Source organism: Phascolarctos cinereus, unplaced genomic scaffold, assembly GCF_003287225.1.
Source record: "Phascolarctos cinereus isolate Bilbo 61053 unplaced genomic scaffold, phaCin_HiC Scaffold_4;HRSCAF=312, whole genome shotgun sequence".
NCBI classification, from domain to species: domain Eukaryota; kingdom Metazoa; phylum Chordata; class Mammalia; order Diprotodontia; family Phascolarctidae; genus Phascolarctos; species Phascolarctos cinereus.
The window spans coordinates 417,515,854-417,537,251 of NW_027555847.1; the positions used below are offsets into that span (position 1 = coordinate 417,515,854).

Genomic DNA, 21,398 nt, shown 5'->3' on the forward strand with positions numbered 1-21,398 from the left:
TTTTGACTTGACTTTATTGTTTCTTGACATCTCATGGAATCATTAGCTTCCACTTGCCTAATTCTAATTTTTAAGGAATTATTTTCTTCAGTGAGCTTTTGTACCTTTTTCCATTTGGCCAATTCTGCTTTTTAAGGAGTTCTTTTCTTCAGTGAATTTTTGCGCCTCTTTTACCATTAGGCCAATTCTGTTTTTTAACGTTATTTTCTTCAGTATTTTTTGTGTCTCTTTTGCCAAACTGTTAATTTTCTTTTCATAATTTTCTCACATGACTCTCATTTCTTTTCCCAGTTTTTCCTTACCACTCTTTTCATCTCTTCCAGAAATTCTTTTGTGGCTTGGGTCCAATTAGCATCTTTTCTTTGCAACTCTGTAGCTGTTTCCACATTATTATCTTCTTCTGAGTTTATGTCTTGGTCTTCCCTGCCACCTTAGTAGCTTTTTATGGTCAAGTTTTTTTCATTGTTGTTGTTTGCTCATTTTCCAATCTAATTATTTACTTTGACCTTTATGTTAAACTTGGGCTCTTACACCTAGGGGTGAGGAGGCACTGTCCCAAGCTTCAAATGTTTCATGTTGCTGTTTCTAGAGCTAGTTCAGGAAGTCTGCAAGATTTCTGCGCTTCCAAGATAGCATAATGTGGGGAGAAGTGTGATCACTGCTCTGTTCTCCGCACTCTGGTCTTCACCCAGAAAGAGCCTCTGGTCCTCTGCAGCCACAAATGCCAGCATTCTCTTTGTCTTAGAATTGTGACCAGGGACCTTGGTCCCTTGTGACCAATCTCCAGTGTTCCTCTCCACCCTGGAACTGCAACCCAGAATTGCATATGAGCAACAGAGTTGCCAATCAGTGCCAGTCAAACCCAGTGCCAGCAAAGGAGTCCCCTGTAATATCTTTCTGACCAACTGTCCAACCCCCTTCCTATCTCTAGGCTGTGAGCTCCTGAAGCTGCTGCTGCTTATATGGGCTCTGGACAGGCTTCCACCCCAGTGTCACAAACTTCTCTTGCCAACCTCCTAAGTTCATTCAGGCTGGAAAAATGACTCACCCTGCCTTCTATTGGCTCTGTTTCTCCAAAATTTGATTTGAGGCATTATTTTAAAGTTTGTGGAGGGAATGTTGAGAGAGTTCAGCTGGGTTGCCTCTACTCCATCATCTTGGCTCCCAAAAATGTGAATGATTACAAGAGTACCCATCTCACATATAGCTGCTCTGAGGAACTGAGATAAACATGTAAAGAACCTTACAAACGGTAAAGTTCTAGATATACAGCAGTTATCATTATAACTTGTATTTATATTTATCTAACATTTATTTATTTAATCTAATCTCTTACTTTGGAATTAGCTACACCTTCCCATAACCATATTTCACAATCATGTTTCAGTCAGTCAATTAGCATTTATCAAGCACCTAATATGGGCCAGGCACTATCCTAAGTTCTGGGGGATACACGGAAAGGCAAAAAACAACAACAAAAAAAAACAGTCCCCAATCTCAAAGAGCTCACAATCTAATGTGTCCAGTGAAATCTCTGAGATAGAATTTGCTTTCTTGCATCAAGATCTCTAGTGTACAGGTTCTAGGTGCCGGATGTTGAGGATATCATGGGGCCAACGTGGAAAGGATCACCTCGCTCACTGTCTTCTTATCCTTCTAAATTTTCCCCTGAGAGCCTGGGTCTTCAAAATTCACACTGATGCCTTGGTCTTCTAAAGCATACCTCGCTGTAGGTAACTTCAATGTACCTCAGCCACACACAAGAGGGGTCACACCCCAGATCTCCCCATTACCCACAAGGGTTCTACTTCCATAAACAAAATACTGACCTTGTGCCCTATGCCTCACCCCTCTTATTCTCCGCCCTCATCGTGACCTTCAGTCCCTTCATCTCTCATCACTTTCTCAGGCTATTACCCCTACTCTTACTTCACTTTTCTCCTATACCAATCTTAAACATATCATTAACCTGTTCAACTCCACACATTTATCAACTCCAGAAACCCTCATTGCCTTGCCCTACTGCCACTCATCCCATGCCAAACCCCAGCCCTGAATTAATCCACCACAGCCTCCTTCCCCTCCTACTCTGGCACCACTGAATGGAACTTGAGGAAATCGCATAACTTTATATTAAGTGTATTCACTATAAACTCATGTTATCCATCTTCAATTGGGCCCTTACTAAGCAAAAGTAACACTTTTATTTCTCCCTGATTCCCTAAATCACTTCCCCCAGAAGCTATTCCAAACCTTCTCTCCTATCCCTATGCTTCCGTGCCTCTCTTCCTCACTCTTTCAGATAAGGACCTCACCTCTTACTTTACTGAGAAATTGAGGCCTTTCACTGTGATCTCCTTCTTTTCCCCTTCTCTTCATCTGAAAAATATTTGACATCATCTCCCACTTCCTTCTCCTTTGACCCCAGTCTCTGATAATGAGGTGGCCCTTCTCCTTGACAGGGAGAACTCTTCCCCTGGGTCCATCCCCTGCAGTCTTCTCTAGTATGTTGTCCCCTCAATTATCCCCTCTCTAATATTCAATTCTTCTCATCTATTGGTTACTCCCTACTGCCTTCAAATATACCCAAGTCTCCCTCATACTCAAAAAATTTTCAATGGACCCTACGGACCCTACCATCCCTTTAAATTATCATCCTATATCTTTCCCTGCTTTCTCAGCCAAGTGCCTAGGGAATAAAAATGTAAACTTTCTGTCTCTGCCTTATCTCTTCTCACTTCCTTCTCAACATGTTGTAGATTGTTTTTCCAATCTCATCACTGAACTGAAAGTGCTCTCTCCAAAGTTATCACTGACTTTTTAATGGCCAGATTTAATAACAGTCTGTTCTCAGTCCTCATCCCTCTTGAGCCTCCAGTACATGACTCTCCCTCTGGACACTTTCTCTTCTCTGACATTTCAGGATACTACTCTTCCCTGTTTTTCTTCCTATTCATCTGACCATTTCCTCAGTCTCATTTTCTGGTTCATCATCCATATCATATCTCTAAATATGGCTGGTCCCTCCCTATGTCTCTGTCTACAGCCCTCTTCTTTTCCTTCTCTACATCCTCTCTTGGTGATTTCATCAGCTTCCATAGATTTAACTAATCTACCATCTCTATGAAGATGACTCACAGATCCACACATCTAGTCCAGTGTCACCTGAGCTTCTATCCCACTAATTAAGAAACTCCCAGGGAGAAAATTCTTGGAACTCCCAATGAAGAACATGGATTAGTAGAGTCTTCTCACTGGGAGTTCCTTACAGCAATGAAATCACAAGTCTGGCACAATTAATAATTTATATCATATGTATAAGGGAAATAGCTCCATGAGATATGTCCCAGGCTTCCCCTGATCACAGCTACTGCAAACATAATTTATATATTATATACAAATGTTAAATGTAAGTTATATCAAGCCAAAGTCTACCTCTTTGTCTCCCAGACAACTTCTGAGTAGTTTTATGCCAGTGGTTGCCAAAACTAAGTTCCTATGGGCCAAAGTTGTATTAAATACAATAAAACTTTATTTAAAAATGTAAAAAACATTCTTAACTCCCAGGCAGTACAAAAACAGATAGCCAGTTGTAACCCCTGAGTTAGACCCAGTGCCTCCTAGCAAGCTGCCTTAGAGACCACTGCACAAATCAAAAGCCTTCACTATACAAATGAAGAAACTGAGACGAAGAAATCATACCCATATTCACTATGCTAAATGAATGGTCCTAGGCAAAACTAGGAGTAACACGCAAGCCTCCACTTTGCTTATTTCCCTTACTCTGAGCATCCGTGCATAGAGATCTATACAACCCTGAGTTTTACTAGAACTCCACTTATTGGAAATTCCCTCCTAGGAATGAAGGAGCCTGGGATCTCAACAGTGGCCCCAAAGGACAACACTCCATCCAACAGTACAGGCCACTGGCTCTGTATCAGGTAGGTATGGCTCAAAGGGTTATAGATTTAGAGCTGAAAGAAATTTTTACACCTACTCCAGACTTGTTGGGGATCTGTAAGGATGTAGAGGACCACAGGCTGTTCAGGAGGTCTCACTGTTGGGCGGAGGCCCCTCTCGGGTGACTGATCTATGGGCAAGTTGCCTGGTTTGGTGCTCCGTCCTATGCATCTCTAACTTCCCTAGTTACTCATTAGTCATTAACAGTGTATTTGTGATTGGTGGTAGGTAAGTGCTCGGACTGTGCATGCACTGTCCTTGAGCACAGCATGGGTTTATATGTCATTGTAACTTGAGAAAGAGTTCCTGTTATTTTACTATATAAGTAAGTGCTTTGCTAAAAATAAATAAGAGTTGCTGCCATCTTTTCTCCCACCTCATCAATGCATGCTTGGAGTGAAAGATCAAGCTGGTCTTGATTCTTCAGCTGATTGGGAAATCCTAGGTCCTAGGCAGGCTCTGTAGCCAAGTAAACTAGTTGTGCACAACAAGACCTCACATTTTACAGATGAGGAATTTGAACCTAGGGCCCTTTTTCACTATACCACACAGGCTGCCATACAGACAAAGAACTCACACCAAAACAAGGTAGCTAGTCTTTACCAAAATCCCCAACACGTCAGAGAGATGGATAGACATACTGCCTAAGTCTTTTCCTAGAGTAGAAAGTGTCTGAAAAGTCTTTGTGTAATTTTAACCTACTAAAGCTTAAAATTAAGGCACATTTAGCCTGGAGCCATAGGGAGAGGGAATGGAGAGTGATTCTGGAGTAATTTTGAGTTGCATCTGCCATAAGGCACTGTTCCTAAGAATGCCCCAACTCTGTGTCCTAGGAACACCTCAAACTTTGAAGCCCAATTTCCTCCTCTAGTCCTGAGGCTAATCCAGAGCCACAGAAAGATCTAGAAATCCAGGTAGGAGTTTTATGACATGACAGAATGCAAAAGAGCATTTCAGCCCCCTTCCCCTCCAGTACCATCATGGCTTCAGAATTAGGAGGTTGGGTGGAATGCATTCTCCAAGAAATATACATTCATAGGTTCAACAGAAACAAATGCCAATGGGAATGTACGTGTACATTTGTGAAAAGCATTTCTTAAACACGTCAGGCTTAGGTTGTGACAACCAATTCTAAAATATAACCTATTAATAACTGATTTATATACAATATCTTGTTTATTTTTCTATCACTCTTGCACATAATAGGCATTAAACATTTATTGAATGAATGTTCACATGTGCATGTGCATGAGCAAGCATACACACACATACACACACATTATATGAGAAAATGTATTCTTCCCACTTCAATTTTACAAAAAATAAGCAAGCTTTGAAATTACCTGCTAAATTTACTATATACTGTAAAAGGAAAGCAAGTTCTATAGAATCTCTATATAATAGAGATTCAGTCTTAAGTACTTCCTTTTTCTCTTCTACAATGTGTAAGGAAATATGTATTTTATTTGGTGTTTGTTAGGCTCGTGATTTAAAAAAAAAACCTTCCTTAAACTTGGGGAAGAATAAGTAACTGGATGCATATTAGCAAACAACTTTTTATATGTACTCTGGATCAAAGGTTCTTATCTTGCGTCCATGAACTTTTTTCAATGTTTTGATAATTATTTCAATATAAGTGGTTTCCTTGATAATACTACGTATTTTATTTTATTTATTTAAAAACATTATTTTGTGAAGGGGTTCCTAGACTTCACCAAATTGTCAAAAGGGTCCATGCAACAAAAAAAAGCTAAGAATTCCTGCCCTAGACTATTTTAAAGCCATCAGGGATAAAAATTTCTAATTTAATTTTTAAATGTTGTATTTAATATTTTTTAAACAAACAGTAAAAAAAAATTGTAAGCAGGTAAAATGTGATCTTTGAAAAGGGAACAACAGTGTAATTCTTGGCTTCCTCAGAATGCTAGAGCACTGCTTTCATCATCTAGAAACTCTTCTTGACCCTAGTGGGGTAGACTCTGTAATACAGTAGTGAGCTTTTTCATCTTGATTCTGATATGGATTCAACATTTGAGATGTAATAAATAAAAAACAACAAATCTCCCAAGATAAATGATTTCAGCGACCCAAGCCTACACTAATATGCAATAAGAATCTGATCACAGAAACAACTCAAAACTGTACTAGAGAAGGGGTTCTTAATCTGGGGCCTGTGAACACAGATGTGGAAAAAAATTACATCTTTATTTCAACAACTGGTTTTCTTTGTAATACTATGTATTTTATTTTATATATTTAGAAATATTATTCTGATGAGTCCATCAGCTTTACCAGACTGTTGAAGACTACTATGACCCCAAAATAGGTTAAGAATGTCTATCAGCTAATTTCTTAGACTGTGTGGGTTTTTTTGGAGAGGAAAGGTATTTTCCTTATCACTCTCATTTTTCTTAAAGGGCAATATGCCATAGTTGGTATAATCAAACTAATGGTAAGGACATGCTTGCATTTAGACAATAGCATCACCTTTATGCTGCCCATTAATTTACCTCCTCTCACCCCAAAGAAAAAATCATCTTCACACAACAGCTTTATCCAGCCTTTTTTCTCTTTGTGTGTATGTAAATTTTATACATAATGGTAGAAAGACAGTAACAACATTCTCTAATTAAGCAGAGGAGACAATGTATTCCCTTAGCACAAGGCCTAACTAGGTTCCAACGGAAAACGTATGTTTCTCTTGATAATAACTACCAGACAATTCTAGGACCACGTTAAGTATTCATGCTAGAAAAATGAAGCATGTAGTCAACAACACAAAAAAAAAGAATGAAAGAAAATGCAACAAGAGAACACAATTTCTCATTAAACTCTAAACGAGACAGTCCCCAATTTAAGACCTTTAAAATAATAACAGCTTTCAGAGAAGTCTTCTTGAAAAAAGTAGAAATTTACATTTTATAGACTATTTTTGCATGATGAGAAATGATTTCGTACATAGAATCTCTCTCCGCTCTCTCGGGGCACTTTCCTTCCTTTAAACTCCCAAAGCAGTTTATGATTCTCTTATGGTTGTGCCATTGTGACTTCTACTCTAGTTTCTCTATGAACTGTTCTTATCCCATCTACTAGATAGAGATCTCCTTGAGAGCAGGTTCATTTTTTATTGCCTACAGTGCCTAGCATAGTTAACACACAGAATGGTATAGTGCCTCTGAGAGCTGGCTTTGGAATCAGGAAAACCTGAGTGTGAATCCTACTCTCTTATAAATACTGGCTATGTGACCATGAGTAAATCATTTAATTTCTTAGTGCCCTAGGTAGCCCTCAAAAACAACAAACAGGTAACAGAGGAGTTGTCCATCAGCATTAATGGAGAGTTTCCACAATGTGGGACTTCTAATGCTGACAAAATCACGTCTCTAAAAGGAAAAAAATAACAACCCAAAACAGTGACTTGTATGTAGTTAAATACTTAGCAAATGTTTACTGGTAAATAAGTCAATGAATCAACAAATGAAGCAATTAACACCAAAAATATGCAACACAACAAAACCTACATACAGGTACCAATTATAAGAATTTTCAGTCCCAGGTTATTGCATGCTCTGATTTAATAATTACTTGATAAAATGGTAAAAGACCTTCAAAAAAGTCCTACTCTGAAGTCTCATGGAAATCACTGTGGGTTCTCAAAAGGTTTATGCCAGCAGTACAGCAAATGAATGAATATGCAAAGCACTGAACTGGAAGCTAAGACTGGGAAGATAAAAATGAAATAATTGCTGCCCTCAAGGGGGTTATATTCTACAGGGGAGATACAATATCTAGGCAGGTAAGTAGAAGGAAAATTGAGGAACAAAAACAACATTTGTGCCTGGAAACCTCAGGGAAGGTTTCACAGGAAAAAAATAGGTGAGTACTGAAGGAAGGTGAGGACTGTGAAAGGGAAGATTAGTTGAGAACACATTCCAGGCATTACAAAAAGCTTGAGCAAATACAGAGAGGCAGAAGATGAAATCTTGAATTAAGAGAAAAGCCTGTTCAGTTTGGCTGGAATGTGGAGTACATGAAGAGAAATAATGAGAAAACAGGATAAAAAAGTAGACTGGAGCCAAGCTATAGACGGCCTTAAATGTCACTTTGAAGAATTTATATTTTTTCCTAGAAAAAAACAGGGAGCCCAAGATGTTTTTTGAGCAGTGAAATTACATACTCAGCCCTGCAGCCTCGTAAGAATACTCTGACAGCTGTGTGAACTATGGCTTGGAAAGGCGAGAGACTGAAGGCTATGACAACATACAGGTAAAAGGAGATGAGAACCTCAAAGAGGGGGAAGGACATGTGATTTAAGAGAAAGAGGATACTCAAGATTGTGGAGGCAGAATTGTCCTGTCAGGGATTGGCACCTGATTGAGGGGTAGAGATAAAGTATAAGGTGAGGGAAAGAATGAAAAGTGACTATAAAGTTATAAACCCAGGTGACTGGAAAGATGGCAGGATCCTCAGTAGGGAGGAGCTTAGAGAAGAAATCTGCTGTTCAGTCATCAGTCGTGTCTGACTCTGTAATACAGTAGGGAGCTTTTTCATCTTGATTCTGATATGAAATTCAATATTTGAGATATAATAAATAAAAAACAACAAATCTCCCAAGATAAATGATTTCAGCAACCCAAGCCCACACTAATATGCATTTGGGATTTTCTCGGCCGAGAGAGTAGAATGGTTTTGCCATTTCCTTCTCTAACTCATTTTACAGGTGAGACAAACAGGGTTAAGTGACTGCCCACGGTCATACATTTAGTAAGTGTCAACAACCAAATTTCAGCCCAGGAAGATGAGTCTGACTCCAGGCCTAGCGCTCTTTCCACTGTGCCGCCTAGCTGCTCTTTAGAGAAACCACAGGAAGATATAAGTTCTGTTTTAGACATACTGTTTCAGATGCCAAAAGGACATCTAGGTGGAGGTATACAATGGGTACCCGGAAATGTGAGGCTAAGATTTAGGAATAACAACTACTTATCTAGATTTAGGAATCATCTGTGCAGTCCATGGGAGTTGATGAGATCACCAAGAAAAGCAAATACAGAGAGAGAATAGAAGGTACAGGACAAGGCCTTGGAGAACCATGTTGAAGAGGTGGCAGATGGGTGACAATCCAAGCAAAGAAGAAATCAGTGTCAAAGAAAACAAAGCAGGGCAGATTAGACATGAGCAAGGGATGGTCAACAGTGTCAAAGGCCGGAAAACAAAAAGATGAGGAAGACTGATAAAAGGACACTGGATTTTTTTAAAAGCATTATTCACCTTTAAGAGGGCAATTTCAATGGAACAGTGGGAGTTGGAGGCCAGACCACAAGGAGCTGAAAAGTAAGTGGGTAGTAACTGGAAGAAATAAGTGTAGATGACCAACCAATTGGCAGTGAAAGGCAAGAGAGACACAGGATGGTAGTTTAAGGCAGAGGTTCTTAACCCACAGGTCTGTGAACTTAGATGGGGAAAAGTAAAATTTTTATCTTCACTAACTTCTAACAAATTAGGAAAGAGCTAGTATTACGGTGGGTGACAGAGACCGAGGAAAAAGGGAATGTCAGTAAAATACAGACAAAGAGACACATACTAAAACATACTGAGACAAGCAGTAAGAGAGTTAGACAGTGACACACATTTAGAATTACGTACAAGCATCCGGAGAAGAGAGGAGGCAGTGGGAATAATGATGACAGGAAGATAAATTTGCAAGGAAAATGTTCACCTCTACTTCAGAGACCAAGGCAAGATAGAGAAGATAGGTGAAGATGGTGAAGATAGAAAGGGACTATGAGGTTTGAGGTAAGGGAGATGAAGGCACTCACAATGGACAGCCTTGAATTTCTCAGGGAAGCAGAAACCAAGGTCATCTGGTGAGAGAAAGAAGAGTAGCATGGTCATGAAGGCTGGAAGAGAGAGGAAGTCTGTAACAACCATTACAGGGAGTATCACTGAACATGAGAGGGGATCAAAGAAGAGCAGAAGATTTGTTGTATATCCAAATGAAATTAGAGAATTTGAATTTGTGATGCACCTAAACAACACAGTTCCATGACGTCCTCCAACAGAAGTCAGCAATATGGAAGGAGTGGAAAAAGCAGATGGGTGACCAAAGGTCTCCAAGCATTGACACTGTATGAATAATGGGAACAAAAGGGGACAGGAAATTATAAAACAACAAAAAGCAATGGAGGTGAAGTTGAAGCTACAGAAAACTTAGATTAAGAACAAAGTCACATAATTCAATAAACATTTACAGATAAAGTAAAACAGACACAAACAGATGCAAAAGGAACAAATCTGTCAACATTTCTCTAATAACTTATTCACACTATGACATTGAAAATCTGCACAATTTGAACCAAGTCTATGAGAGCAAAAGCTGGTTTTTTCACATATGACATACGAGAATTTGGCCTGGCTTCCAAGAACAGTAGTGACAGTTCCATTGTATTCTGATCATCTAGAGCACTGTTCAGTTCTGGGTGCCTCATTTTAGAAACAATGATAAGCTGGAAAACATTCAAAGACCAGATCAGAAGGACAAAGACCAGAACGATAAAAGGGCCATGAGATCATGCCAGGTACTGAACGATCAGTTGAAGAAAACAGGCATTTATAACCTAGAGAAGAGGTTAACCTGAAGGAGGAAGAACATGCTAGTTTTCTTCCAGGGCTATCACAAAGAGGGATTACACTTGTTCTGCTGGACGCCAAAGGGCACAATGAGGAATCATTTATAGCAGAGGTACAGATCTTGGCTTCATGCTAGGAAAGACTTTCTAACAATCAGAATCTGTTAGGCTGAGTAGACAGCAGTCGGGGAACGCCATGTGTTCCCCCTCACTAGGAGTCTTCAAGCAAATGTTGGATGACCACTTGATAGGTAGAAGTGGATCTCTGGTCAGGCACGGGTACCTCTAAAGTACCTTCCAACTCTGTACCAAACTCCAGTAAGCCTTTACTTCACCCCAAAATAGGAGTTGTTCAGCAAGCAGAAAATAAAATAATGCAGGGAGAATAAATTAAATAGGTTCAGAAAATACCATAATATTCTAGCATTTTCCCATTACAGAACTTAAAACAAAATTATTGATAGGGTCTATAAAATCCTATGTGTCAGTGCCTAGGAAAAACAGGCTTCCTTTCCACCCTTCACAATGATCCCATAACATAAACTGTGGGGCTGCCCTGGGTAATCCCCAAGAATGAAATCCTAGATGGTCAGATGTAGGACCCACAGTCATCAAAAAACAGGTCCTACTCCAGGTACAGAATAACTCTTAGTCCAAAAAACTTTCAGGTGAATAGGCCAATTCAAATTCATCCTAATTTCTACTCAAAGATTTAAAGTAGACTCACAAGGAATTTATTTTAGTCTGATTTCACTGTACTCCCCCTAGAATGGATCTGAACCTTCAGAACAGGGGTTCTGTAATGTACACTTCTGGCAATCTGGCAAAGGCTATGGACCACTTCTCAAAATAATGTTTTCTAAATGCATAAAATAACACATATAGGACATTAAATGTATTGAAATTCAGTTATCAAAATGTTTTAAAAACAAGGTCATGTACAGCAGGTTAAGAACTCCTGGACTGAACAGTGCCCAGAATCATTCTTCCAGATCTTTCAATCTGGAATGCTGGTAAGGCGTTTTCACCAGCTCGGTCCCAAATAAATCTCTCCAGCCATATCTGTTATTCTCATCTCCCAAGGTATTCCTAGGGAATCCAGAACTATCCAGGTAAGTAAGGTCCAGAGCCTGAGATCAGCAAAGCTAATTTCAGTAATTATAACCCCCATTATGTTTTTATTTTTTCTTACTCTGAGTAATTTGTGGTCCATATTAAAGAATACTCTTCAGATGTTAAAAATGAGAACCAAATTCATTCTGACATTAATAAATATTGCATTTACTAAATTATTCACAACATTGACATACATTACTCAATACTTTCAACTTAAATTTTAAAATTATACTTTGCAATACTTGGGTAGAGAGCTCTCCAGATCCAGAACAGGAAGAAAGAAAGGAGTTTTTTTTTTAAACTTTGCTTACAAAAGATAAAAAGGTCATGACAAAAGCAATTATAAGTTATTATTTTTAAATTATTCTCTAAATAAATGGATTAAAAGCTTATTCAATTCACTTTTTTTTAAAAAAAACATGCTGAGTTCCTCTTTATGAAAATTTACTACAAAGCATTTCCATAAAAGTTTATCAGGGCCAATTTTTCATTTTCCTCACAAATTCATAATGAGCTAAATCCTAAACTAACACTTCTTCATATGCATTATAACAATTCTTCCTTAATGGATATCCTTGTTAAGAGGTAGGGGATTGCATGACTACACACATACAACCTACATCAAGTTGCTTGCCATCTCAGGGAAGAAAGAGGGGAGGAAGAGAATTTGGAACTCCACATTTTTAAAAGACTAGATGTGTAAAACATTCACAAGTAATTAAAAATATTAAAAATTTTTAAAAATTAGTCAAACCCCCTTTCAACTATAAAAACAAAACAAAAATGTGTAGGGGATCATAAAAATGCCATGCTTTGCCAAAATGCCACCAAACTATGCCCATTTCAAAAAGTAAAGAAGCAGCACAGGCACTGGAATCTAATTTACACCACATAAATATCTATGGAGAGTTATGCATTATTTCAAACTACATATTAGAAATTTAAATGGAGAGGTATGGTCTAGTGGAGCAGAGGAATGTGAAGACACAAAGTTCTATTTCTGAATTGTAACCTCACTGAGTGTCTTTGGGCAAGATCTTTGCTTATCATCTAAGGGAAAGATTCATATTTAATTCATTCGTTGAGCATTTATCGAATGCCTACTGGCAAAGTATATTAAACAGTAGGGAATACCAAAAGTAATAAGGCAGCTTCTTCCTTTCACACTTTCAATAGCAAAGATAAGATGCAAACACACAACTAATTCTAACATAAGGCAGAAGATGAAAGAATGACCAGAGAAGTACAGATTAGAGGGTTACAGAAGTCCCAAATGGGAAACGCTGAACTACTTAAGTACGACGTCTATGCTAGTCATTCATATACAATGAGAAAAAGACAACTGGTCTGAGATACTTAAAATCTGAATCAAGTAGGTTTTTTTTTTCCTTCTAGAGCACTATTTCCAGTTCCAAATTATACTATGGACTGGCATGATATCTAAATTATCTCTATCAGCTACAGAACTGACTGGGACTAGGAGCTAAGAATCCATTAATAAATACTTGTTAACCTGAATTAAATTCAATAGGAAGCAGAAGTAGATGCCTAGATAAAGGCATGCAAAGTAGGATACAGAGAAGAGTAAGATCAATTAGCAAGTACTTATGAAGTGAGTACCGTAAGGCAGGCATTGTGCTAAGCACTGAAGACACAAAAATAAATATGAATCACCTCTGGCCTCAAGTAGCTTTCATTCTATCAGAAGAGATTGAGCTTACACAATTAAGTTTATAAAAGGAAATACAATGTAAGGGGGGCGGAAGTATTACTCAATCATTACTTAAGTGCCTACCCTATGCCAGGCACCATGCTAGGTACTAGGGATACAAATACAAACAGTCCCAACTCTCAAGGATCTCAGAGAAATATTGCTCATGTAGGAAGTGACACAAGCTGGTTTTTAAGGTAGCTGGGATTCCTGTGTGACACAGGAGAAAAGGGAGTACGTTCCAGAAAGGGAGAAAAACAGTCTACACAAAGACGTGGAAATGAGATTAAATGTTGTACATGAAGAAAAAAAGTTTTCGTCAGTAAGACAGTAAGTGGATTCAAATCCAGTGCCAAACACTTAGGAGTTGTGCGATCCTGGGCAAGTCACCTAACCTCTCTCAGCCTCAGTTTCCTCATCTGTAAAATGGTGATAATAATAGCACCTACCCTGTAAGTGTGTTGTGAGAATTAAATGAGATAATATAAAGTACTTTGTAAATATCTAGCTTAAAGCTAGATGTTATCACTATAACTTTTTAAAAAACATATCCAAGGACTAGAGTATGGGAAATGCCCCTCTCAAAGACAAAAATTACATACATAAGAATGTGTACAATGTCCTCTTCTTTCATCTTATACCATAATAGTCTCACTGTCCTACATAACGATCATCACCTGAAAGCAAGGGCAGTGATAATAAGACTGCCAATGAATTACTTTCTAAAGTAAAATGTTCTACCTTAGTTAAATGTTATACACTGGTAATATTTCCAGACACAGTAATTTGGCTTTATCTATGAATGCAGTGCCACATTTAACACTTCACGTCTATAGGTATATACATTTAACATAGGTACAAATCTACAATAACAAAGAATGTGATCCATGCTTGAGCAAATCAGAAGCCATTTGGGTGGCTTTCCCCTCAGTTCCAACATAGTCAGCACAGAAGGACCCTCCTGCAATGCTCTGCACTGGTGATTCCCTACTTCCAGCTGCAACTCTGACATATAAGTGCTGATAAAATATTTGGAAAACAATTGATTTTTCATCAAAATCTGAAATATAGCAGAGACTGGAGAACATTAAGACTACATTTTGAAGTATTCAAAAAATACAGAGGAGCATCACACATTAAACTAGCATATCTGTACTATCTAATCATGCAAACTTCAAAATTGAAGAACTGTGCATGAAATCTTCAACCTTAAAATAGCACAATGCCAGCTGTAATACTGACTCGAATGCTGTTTTATCTAAACTATGCCAAGACAAAAAAAATTTTAGTAGATGAAAGAACAAGAATGAATAAGAATTTAGTACAAAATTGTCTAACGTGCGGTACATCTGACCTAAAATGGCCAGTCAAGTGAAGTCATATGGTCTAATAGTATTTCTCAGTCTTTTTTTCAAGCTATTGTTCGACACACATATGAACCAAACTTTCAGTAGGTCCCTACTGTAATTCTGTAAGGTTACAATACCTTGGGCATGTCACCCTCAGTCTCCTCACTGTAAAGAGCATTGGATTATGATGGCCTCTCCCTTCTAGCTCTAAGGCTATGCCTGAAATCCTACATATATGTCCCACACAAACTGAAAATTCTGTACTATTTTCTAATTAATTCCTCTGTATTCGTTTTATTTCCCCAATTATTTTGCAAGATTCATAACTGCATGGTGAGTGAATGATTATAAACTATTCATTCACTCAACAAAGTTATTATTGTTAAGTATCTATTAATGTGCCATGCAGTATGGATAAGGATAGGAGAATCAGAGCACACGCCTTTTTTGCAATATGGTATTGTGGGAAGAGCATCACACTTGGAATCAAGTGAGCTGGGCTTGAATCTCCCAGAGATAAGTTTATCAGCTGTGAGTATTTGAGCAAATCAGGTCAGCTCTCTGAGCTTCTCATCTGTAAAATGTAGACAGTAAAACTGTACTCATTACACCACAGAGTTCTGGGCAGAAAGCATTTTAATAAATTTTAAGGTGCTACAGAAATGTGAGCTATTACGATTACCATCATATTAGTATTAGTCCTCACAGTACAGAACACACAGTATGTACTTATTAATACTTGCTAATTGACTAGGACACCCAAGATATGCCAGGATAAAAGTCAAAGACTGATCAACATTAGATGAGGGGGAACTACATATTACTTTCAATACAGAAGGAACCCATCACTCAACACAATCAGTCACTGACACAGCCTCTGATACTCTAGGGAAACTACAGGGTCTAATTTTGTTACATGGGTATAATATTTAATCACTGTTTTAGGTTGCTCACTCAAATAATCTCTCACTTTGATTCTTCTGTTTACTTATATATCACACTTCAAACAGATTTTTCTGATTCTGGCTCCAAGTTGCACTCTAGAAACCATGGGCAATGATTATCAGATGCTCAAGTCATATGGCAGATGGGCAAGAGCAGCCCACTGGGGCAAGGAAAACTGGCTTCCCCAGCAAATGCAATGTTTAGATCCATTAATAAAAGTATAAGTGTCCAGGACAAGTTAGATAATAACAGTCACACTGTTCAATCACATTTAAAGGACTGAGTTCAATTCAGTGCACCACACTGTAAGAGAAACATTGATAACCTGAAGTTAAAACAAAGGAGAGTAAAAGGACCTAGAATCCATGTCACATAAGGAATGGCTGAAGGAATTCAAGTTTTTTAAGAGATAGTGGGACATCAGAGGTGTCTTCAGATATTAGAAGGCTTATTACATAGAAGCAGGCATGTATGGGGCTAGAGATTTAAAGCTGGAAGAGACCTCAGAAGTCATCAGTCCCTTATTTTACAGATTAGGAAACCGAGGCCCAGAAAGGTTCAGTGATTTGTCCAGTTATACAAGAAGTAAAGAGAAAATTGGGGCTTGAACCCAGATCCTTGGATTCCTTTGAGCCAGAAGCTCTGGATTTTGGATATGATATTTCTGGGAGTTTTCACCTTCAAGTTTCTTTCAGGAGTTGACCAGGGGATTCTTTCTGTTTCCACTTTGTCCTCTGGTTCTAGTAAGTCTGGGCAGTTTTCTTTCATGACTTCTTGAAATATGATATCTAGCCTCTTGTTTTATTCAAGTAATTTGATGATTCTTAAATTAGCTCTTGATCTGTTTCAATTGTTTTTTATAGAAGATAATCTTACATTTTCTTTTATTTGGTTCAATCTTTTGACTTTTTTGATATTTCTTATTGTCTTGTATAGTCTTTAACTTTGACTATTATAATTTTCAAGGAGTCCGTTACTTGGAAGTTTTGTACATTTTTTGCTAAGCTGTTCATTCTTTTTCCAAGCCCTACCTCTCATTTCTTTCCAAGTACTATTTCTCATTTCCTTCCCAGCGCTCAGTATGGTGCTGTTCTTAAATCTTTATTGGAGTTATTGTTGGGGGAAGCCAGTGGGGAGGTGAAGCTGGGCTATAGTGCTTCCTCCTACTTATCCATCATGGCTGGTGTCCAAGGTCCTAGGATCCCAAATTCAATCTTTCCAAGATATTATGCTGACTCCAAAAGATAGAATTAGTACCAAGAGGTAGATCTGAATTCAATTAAAAAAAAATTCGATATATTCAGAAGTAGAACTAATTGCCTCATCAGGCAGTGACTCCACAATCATGAAGAATGCTTACAAAGTTTCTGACCACCAGTCATGAATGTTGTAAAAAGGACTACTCTGGATAGGAAGTTAGATGAAATATTCTTTTTCAACTTCAAGATTCCATGATTCTGACTAATTTAGCTTCTTAAAAATACACCACAGTGGGGCAGCTAGGTGGCACAGTTGATAGAGCACCAGCCCTGGAGTCAGGAAGACCTGAGTTCACATTAGGTCTCAAACCAGACACTTGACATTTATTAGCTGTGTGACCCTAGGCAAGTCACTTAACCCCACTGCCTAGCCCCCCCCAAAAAAATACACCATAGTGCCAGAGAACTGCCTGAGTGACAGCAATGAGAGTGGAGACCCTAGTTTGAGTGACCAATTTAGCTATCTAAAGTGAATCATTTTCTCTACATGTATACATGTAGAGAAAATACAAAACCTTTTCTTCTGCATTATTTTTTGAAACATTTCACCACTTGAACGTGTCAAGTTATGTGATGAATCAAAAGGCAACAGGCCACAAAAGTAAGTCTACCTAGTAGGCCATTATACTTTAGCATTATGCCCAGAAATATGACTAATATTTATTCCATAAAAATTCTAAAAGTATTCATCAATACCAGTTGTATAAGAATAATACATGTTCAGGATTTGTTTCTAATCAAAACAATATAAATCCAAATATAAATTGGTTTTAAATCCAAATAAATAATGTTACTATTTAAGACAATGATTGGTTCTCATCTATGCCTAAGCTTCATTATCTTTTCATAGAAAACAGTAAGGACACAGAATTGAGGTTGGGAGAAGAGGAGGAAGGAGGGAAAAGCAGAACCTTAGATGACATGATTTAAGGGCATTTGAAGAGATAGAGATACACATACATACACACACACAAAACGGATGTTCAAAATAAGTTACTGTCATTAACAACAAAGGTTGGACTTATACTAACCACAGAATTCTTGATGTAACAAACAGATGGAAAGAACTAAACACTAAGGAGTTAGGTAAAATGGGTCAAAAAGACAAGAGATCACGACATAGGAAAAAAGGAGAAATTGTGACAATTTCAGAATCTGAAAAACAAATATTTTTTCTGTCAAACAAAATTCACTCAAGTATACTCTGAAAGAAACAAAAAATAATGTGTAAGTCACACAATCACAAACAAAAGGTTAATCTAAGCAGAGTGCTGGAAATAACTTTTTCATTTGAGTCATTTAAAAGTTAGATCGTGTAGCTGAACCCTCTTCATTTTACAGATGAAGATATTAAGGCCCAAAAGGATAAGGTGCTTGGCCCAAGGTTACTTATCAAGTGACTGACTTGGAGAATTAGAGTCTGTCTCCTGATTCCTAGCTCAGGTATCTTGAAACTACATGTCCCTCTGTCCATTTCTTAAATCTGGAAAATTGAGGTGTTGAATAACAGGAAGTATGTCTGATACGTATCAAATGCATTTGCCTTATAACTTCATTCAGGATGCAGAATGTGATGTCCTTTTTTGTTTTTTGGTTAGGCAGTTGGGGTTAAGTGACTTGCCCAGAGTCACACAGCTAGTGAGTGTTATGTGTCTGAGGTCACATTTGAATTCGGGTCCTCCTGACTTCAGAGCCCGTGTTCTATCCACTGCACTACCTGGCTGTCCCTGTGATGTCATCTTCAATAGATAACTAACATCCTTCACGTAAGTCTTCAGCAGAGGTGTCCCAAGGCTGTCCTACAAAAGCACAAGTCCTCAGGTTCTATGAAGCTAGAAAAGCTTTGAATATTGTCCTTACAATATTATCTGCATCACTGTTGTCAGAGGACTGGGTCAGCTAAGGGCAGAGAAGCTAATTTTCAGGAGAAGGAATAGCAAACAGATAATGATTTTTTTCTTCAGTAGCAACTCCTACTATCTACTAAGGCATGAAGGGGATAACAACCGTCTTTAATGAAGAGAGTACCTATAAAGTCAAATCAAATCTATGAAGTATTGGGAATTTTATTCAGAATACATTTCGTCTCTTCTACTGTAAAAAGAGAAGATTAAACTAGGTTATTTAAAACGTTTCTACTAAACTTGAAATGCTATGGTTGTACCTACAATCATGGCTAGTACTTATATCTAAATTTTAGGTTTGCAAAGCATTTTACATGTACACTCCTCCTTTGATCCTCACAACAACCCTATGAGGTAAGTACTATTCTTATCCCTATCTTTAGAGGAGGAAACTGAAGCTCAGTAAGGTTAAGGGACTTGTCAGCACCACACAGCTACTAAGTAAGTCAGATTTCACATCTTGCTGACTCCAAGACCAGCACTATTTCCAATACCCCACACCTAGCTTGCCAATTAACATACTTTTTCTTAATCCAAGTTGCTATGTCACATAGTGACAACACTAGGTAAATACCACACACTTCTACAGAAAAGAAAAATCTAGGAAAACAAAGCAAAGGAAAATATTACAACAATGACATTACCAAGACAACAGCTCATTTTACCTCAGACATGGTGATCTATCAGTTTCTATCTCCTTGGCTTTCATGAAAGCTTTAACTAGATTGATAAACTTGAAAGCTAATTAAGTGCCGATGTACTCTGCACTATTCTGTACACATCTGGAGTACTATGCTCAGCTGGGGTGACACACTTTCTGAGGGGCACTGACAAATTGAAGCAGGGGCAGAACAGAATAAGCAAGATGATGAAGGACCTGGAAAAATTATGTCATGTGAAGAAGAGCAGCAGGAACTAGGGGGTGGTGCAGCTCTGAAAAGACTTTTCAAAGGGAAAGGTTTATCCTGTTCCTCCTAGGACATGGAAGGGCCACACCCTTAGTTATAAGGTGGCATTTATTATAACAAGAAATGTTTATTCTAGGTTATAAGTGTTGTGGTTGTTGTAGGAATTCTTTAGACAGCAGAGTATCACCATTGTTGGAGTTTATGCTGGCATCTGGTAGATGACAAAGCACTTCTATAGATTAAAGAGCTAGGTCCTTCATTTGTATGTTTGAGGATGACCATTTTGGAATTAAACCCGTTGAACAATCCTTAAACAGACCATCCCTGTATTTTCACTTTATTTTTAAATATTAAAAATCTTACACTATTCTAGACTGTGCACGGTCTATAATCTACCTGTTTGCTTGCTTTGTCTGTATTTTCTCAACAGGGAGCAAATCCAGCAAACCGAATCCCAAGGGAGGAAAAACAAATCATTCAGTCGCTGCCTCTGGTGGATTATGAAAACGGCAGTCCTGAATGTATCCAGGAGTCTGTCTGGATGTACCTGTTATGATCTGCATTCAGGGACACAAGTTCACGCAAGCTGGTTCATGCATCCACGGATGAGCAAGCGTAGACATGTATGTTTCTGACGGCGCTACCAATGCGTTTCTAAGCATGCTGGGCACACAACAGTGATCAGATGCATTCTTAGCCACCAGCCTCATAGACAGACTTCACGTAGATCTGCAGGCCAGTTAATGTGAACATGCAAAATGGGATGTATGCAATATCTCCCCAGGTAAGTGCTTAAAAGAGTCAAGTTAGGAACTAGAGAGAGGGGGCGGGGGAGGAAACGGGCCTAGGCGGCCCCTCTCCCAACTTTTCGTGCGCTTCTTCCCAGCCCCGGACTGACACACCTGGCGCAGGTGAGCGGCCTCCCCACCCCCCACCCCCGGTGTCCCCGGCCCGGGGCGCACTCACCAGAACAGCAGGTTGGCGCAGACAAAGCCCACCAGGCTGTGGAGTGGCCTCCGCCAGCTCAACGCATCCCCGACGCAGCAGCTCAGCAGCAGCGCCGGCTCCCCCCAGCAGCCAAGTCATCGCGGCCGCCGCCTGCTCTTCCCACGGCCGCGCGGTCTCCTCCAGGGGCGGGGGGGCCCCGGCCGCAGCTCCCCGCCCAGCGTCCGCCGCCGCCGCCGCCGCCGCGGGCGCAGCCTCCTCCTCTTCCTCCTCGGCAGCCGCAGCAGCAGCAGCCGGTGCAGCCACGGCGGCTGCCCGCGCACAGCATCCTCCCTCCTGCTCCTCCTCCCGGGGTCCCAGACTCGCCATCTTCAGGTTCCACTCGTGCTTTCTGGGGCCCGGAGGGATGGCGGAGCCCTGCGGTCTGTGCGGTGGTTGGGGATGGTGGTGGTCGTGGGTGTGTTGGTGGTGTTGGTGTTGCCGCTGCCGCTGCTGTTGCTGCTGCCGCTGCTTGCCTCCGCCTCGGCTCCGAGGCTCCCCGGGGGCCGAGAGGGGAGGAGTGTGGGTGGATGCAGCGCGCAGGGCGGCCGGGGGCCGAGGGGGCGGGCGCGAGACTGGCCCAAGGCTGCCGCGGGGGCTGCAGGCGGCGTCCGCGCACCGGGCTGCTGATTGGGG

At 39.6% G+C, this 21,398-nt stretch overlaps 1 protein-coding gene across 1 annotated transcript in view; it reads right to left on the reverse strand.

Annotated features, from left to right (window-relative positions):
- Positions 1–21,176, reverse strand: part of RETREG1 (reticulophagy regulator 1) — a 169,536-nt gene extending 148,360 nt beyond the window's left edge. The window contains 2 exon segments of the mRNA XM_021008626.2: positions 20,745–20,848; positions 20,850–21,176. Coding sequence (XP_020864285.1) covers positions 20,745–20,848; positions 20,850–21,092 — 347 coding nt within the window. The 5' untranslated portion in view covers positions 21,093–21,176.
- Positions 21,177–21,398: the final 222 nt, after the last annotated feature.